Genomic DNA, 4,986 nt, shown 5'->3' with positions numbered 1-4,986 from the left:
TGGCGAATATACTATTAGTTACTACCAGCACACTTAAAGATGCATAATTGATCATAAGCATAATTATAAACACAAGCTGGCTTCAGACAGCTTCGGATATGACTCTTATTATAGTAAGTATTTAGACTGGCTTAAGTTACTAGCTTAAGTTACTTAAATTCATTGAGTCAAGAAACTTAGCCTACAACAACATTACCCGCTGTGGTTTATAAGGTGTTTTAAATCTTGAACAAGGGTGTAGCATAAGAAGTAAAAAATGTTTTTCAACAATCTGTTTTAGCTTTGTCTTGAGCTTTCAAACATTTAAATCCTGCATTTACTAAACAAACAAAGAAATAAATAAACACCTTTATTTAAAAGTTAGAATGGTAGACCTGTGTATTGTGAGTAACAATAAACTTTTTGTGCAAAAACTGTTTTATTACCTGTGCAATGTCATGCAGTCAACTAGTATATATATATATATATATATATATATATATATATATATATATATATATATATATATATATATATACTGTAATCTAAATATATATATAAATCTCAAAGTGTGTCATTCGTCTGTTCAGTCAGAGCGATAAAGTTTGAGGAACAGAAAACTACCTTCTCTCTGGATTTGAGCTCATGAAGAATGCAACCGCATGTTTGCAAACACGTGCGCCTAATCACAAGGTTACGCTGTTCTTATTGCATTCTTTGCTCTTACCATATACTGTTTATCCTTTCCGCGACTGCGCACGCTAAATTACTAGTTAATACCGTGCGCCATCAAATTACGATGTCCCTATTATGAGAGTTTTTTTGCCATACAATATGGAGCATGATATTTTTCCATCCTTGCCATACGAGGACAAACATCTTTTTGATTTTCTCTACCATACAATATCCACAAAAAACCTTCTCGGATGTAAAATTTTGCAGTCCTTGTACTGGCTATGTCAAAATAATAAAAAGGCCAATATGCTATTCGCTGAAATTTCTCTCACAACTCTTGTAAAAGATACGATGCTCGCTATCTCTTATTCGATAAAACTTTAGGCGGTGATAAAATGTTAGACGATGAAAAAACCAAAATTTAGTAAAATGCATACTAAAACATTGCTTTAAGCAGGCCTATGTATTTAGAAAGCTAAACGCATTTAAGTTAAATTCAAAGTTTTTGTTATACGTCTGTCTCAAAAGTATAACAACTCATGGAAGTACATGGAGGAAGTACATGTACTGCGTAATAGTACATTGTATTGCGGATCATAATCACTAAATACATTAAAGTTACTGTATAGTAATTTTTTTATACACACTTCTTTGCCCTATTTGTTATTATTAATTCAGCAAAATGATACTTTTTATTTTGTTTTTTAGTTTGTACAATTTGTATCATTTCCATATCATTTTTTATTGTAATCATAGCTAAACAGACTTTATTTAGCCATTATTGCTAATTATTTCACATTTAAACTTAAACAGCTTTACAGTTCCTTTATTGTTTCTTCTAATTTATTAGAACTGCACAAAACACTTTTCTCATGATATGAACTTTGAAAGTTAGTTTGAACTTTGAACCCAACACACTTTGAAGTTATCTAGCCTTAAAAATTTAAATTTCATTTTCAAATTAAAATCAGTTTATATATACCTTATAAACATACTAGCCAAATGTCCAGCATTGCTCAGGGAATAAAAATCATCGTTGCACAGAAAACTTACCGCATGTTTATTTATGATGGTGACTGTTGTTATATGATAAATCAATAAAGATTTTATGCACAATGATTTTTTTATTCCCTGAGCAAAACTAAACATTTAGCCAGTATGTATATAAATTATATATAAACTGAGTTTAAATCAAAATGAGATATGAATTTTCAAGGACAGATAAATTCAAAGCGTTCAAAAAAATTGGCATCTTATGATAGGCTTTAATGGTAAATGATTGGCTCTCAGATTCTGATGTAAATTGTGTACCTGAATTGTGTACTGAACTCTGTGCTCTGCAGCTTTCAGGAGTTTCATAATGGTTTATGATTGCTGTGAGACCACCTGGCCAAACATCGAATGGAGGGTCCTCTAGTGACAAACAGTTTTTGAGTTCCAATTCAGTGAGGTGTGTCAGACTCAGGATCTCCTTACCAATCTTCTTCAACTTTTCTGAACCGATTGTAAGCTTTTTCAAATTTGTTAACTTGAACACACATCTTGGAACATTCTCCATATTATTAACGGAGGTGTCCAAAACCTCTAGCTGAGTGAGTCTGCTCAGGCTGCAATTAAACACAAACAGTATCTGATGTAGGTTTTCCATTGCTACAGACATTCAGGTCTTTTAAGCATTAAAGTAAAAATGATGTTAGTGTATCAGTACTTTTCTTAGCTCACCATGCTATTACTTCCAATAGACCATCTGTTTAAACCTGCTATAACATGTCTTTCAATAGATCATCTGTTTAAACCTGCTATAACATGTCTTTCAATTGCTCACCTGTTAAAACCTGCTATAACATGTCTTTCAATAAATCATCTGTTTACACCTGCTATAATATGACTTTCAACTGATCACCTGTTTACACAAATTTTTTGTCAAACAGTTCAGATTTGATGACTACTACATTAACTAAAAATTTGAAATTAGGTGAATAAAATAGATGTTTTTGTAGTTGTGGTAGTTTATCAAAATCAAAAGCCAATAATTAAAAAAATCGCTTTTATTTTATAAGTACTTTACCCGTCTGGTAGATCTGTGAGTTTGTTATCATAGATCTTAAGGGTTGTAAGGCTGGTGAGCCTGCAGACTGCTTCTGGGAGTCCTTCAGAGAAGTTATTTGTGAAGAGATGAAACTCGGTTAGACCTGTTAGAGAGGCTAGGCTGCAAATAAAAATTATAAAACAGGAGAGTTCAACAAATTGTATAATGTATGATAGAAGAGATGACTCAGTGGTAGACATCCTCAGTGAGTGTGAAAAATTAAAAGTATTCAATTGTAAAAGATGAGACAGACTTTAAAGGTTGACTTGCAACAAAATTCACATCACAGTTATTTGGTATCACAAGATTTGCCATGTCTTACTCTGTTGTGTTGTAGATGCCAAATAGGTGAAAATGTGATTACAAGCTCTTAAAAGCTCAAAAACGAAAAGCCGCCGTAGATTGGAATCTCTTGATTTCAATGATGTATCCACGGATTTTGGTTATTGTCTTGTCATGTGATGTTCTCGCGTGAATTGAAAGGCCAATAAAAAGCTCAATATAAAACTTCTCGTAGCAATAGTTTATGACAAACACCTCGGGTTTTACCTAAGACCCCATATCAAATATAGCTGCTTGCTACTTTACAGTTTCAGCTTGGCCATTCCGTCCGACAATTCAACGTATGTGTGCATGTCTGAGTTGCGATCATAGAAATGTCAAATTCTGAGGAGTTAAGACCCTGGCGTTTTGAGCCTGACGCTCTATCTCAAGAAGACCCTCAACAGAATCAAACCTCCCAGCAAGTAAGCACTGCCACTAGCCAGCTCTTATGTGCCAAGCTAGCTAGTGGTAATGGTATTAGCTAGAAAGTGATAGAACAAATATTATTATATATATATGATTGTAATGATGATAATTATTGCTTCATATTGCGAAAAAATAATTACAGATTTTTCTCGAATGACAACATTAACAATTTTAATATTGATTTTAAATCTAGTGCTGCACTGATATACTGTTGGATGACATCGACCTGATGTATTAGCTATGGTTGCATAGACATATCTGTTCATTTCTTTAGGAGCTAATACCACCAGCTACAGAATGGTGTGTCTGCAAGCGCTGTCAAGACATGCCATCTCTTCCTGAATGTTTGCGCTGCCGTGATGCTGAGTTTGTGCATCATCTCCATGACCGCGAAGAGCATGAATGCTTGTGTATGCATCCTGGTGTGGACGAACCTATGGTGCCTGCACCCCTTGAGTTGCGATGGAATAATTACCTGCGATATCATAGTGAGTTGGATTTTCATTTAATGCCAACATCACCAAAGCTATGCGAGTGTGTCAAGCATTATCTACACTTCTTGTGTTACACATTTAATGCATCGGTTGAACACACATATTCTGAACTCGTGGAACACAGAGAGAACTGTTATATTTGGCTTGTACACTTACTACAGTAAAGAGTGTATTAGTTTTATGATTTTATTATATAAAGATCGAGATTATTTTGATGATCAGCAATTATTGTTTTTCAATAATTGTTTTGGTAGATAATCTATTCCATTTTGGAGAGCTATCGCCAAATGCTCGGAAAAAGTTGTGTGCATGCTGCAATCTTGTGTTTTGGCTTATGCCGCAAATTCGTCGCGGTGAGCGACGGCCTCTACCTGCCTGCTTGGTATCTAAGATTCGGGCTCTTTTCCCACCAACAGATGATGAAGAAAAGTTTGCAGACTATGTGTTCTTTGACAGCTCAAACTGGGCCATCCTGGCCTGGTTTGAGCTGTCCACTTGACTGGCACAGGTCAAACTCAGCCCTCAAACGAAGTTTAGCCAAACCTCATTGCAGGATCATGCAATAAAAACTAAAAGATTAGTATGCATCGAGTACACGGAGCTGCTGGAGCAATTTAGGAGGAATCAGGCCAAGGAGCATTTTACAAACTCCTTGAACGATGCAGCTTGCTAATGACACTTACTGGCCGTGCCAATACCAACTTTAGCTGATGCCGTAAGAGCCGGAAGAGAGTTTTTGATAATAAAGCCAGAAAAGTTCCTCACAGCGTGACCACTTAGAATGCTGCGAAAGCCAGAAGAAGAGGTGGTGGAGGCCAAGCCAGTCCAGACCTCGGAGCTAAGACATCTGGTGCTACTCATTAAGAAGCTGACAGAACAGATCAAGGAGTTAAAGGCTGGACTAACTTCCTCTTCCAAGCATGACACAGAGAAACCCTTTCTGGGCTGTTGGAAGTGTTGAAGACAGGAACACGTCCAAAGACAGTGCCGCAGTTATAA

At 35.7% G+C, this 4,986-nt stretch overlaps 1 protein-coding gene across 1 annotated transcript; it reads left to right on the top strand.

Moving 5' to 3' along the window:
• The first annotated feature begins 3,399 nt into the window (after positions 1-3,399).
• On the top strand, positions 3,400-4,486 carry LOC137394312 (uncharacterized). The gene is made up of 3 exons (XM_068081030.1): positions 3,400-3,489; positions 3,768-3,981; positions 4,242-4,486. The coding sequence occupies exons 1-3, from the start codon at positions 3,400-3,402 to the stop codon at positions 4,484-4,486; spliced, it is 549 nt and encodes a 182-aa protein (XP_067937131.1).
• Positions 4,487-4,986: the final 500 nt, after the last annotated feature.

The sequence above is a fragment of the Watersipora subatra genome, chromosome 4 (assembly GCF_963576615.1).
Source record: "Watersipora subatra chromosome 4, tzWatSuba1.1, whole genome shotgun sequence".
NCBI lineage: Eukaryota > Metazoa > Bryozoa > Gymnolaemata > Cheilostomatida > Watersiporidae > Watersipora > Watersipora subatra.
This window is presented reverse-complemented; position numbering and strand designations above follow the sequence as displayed.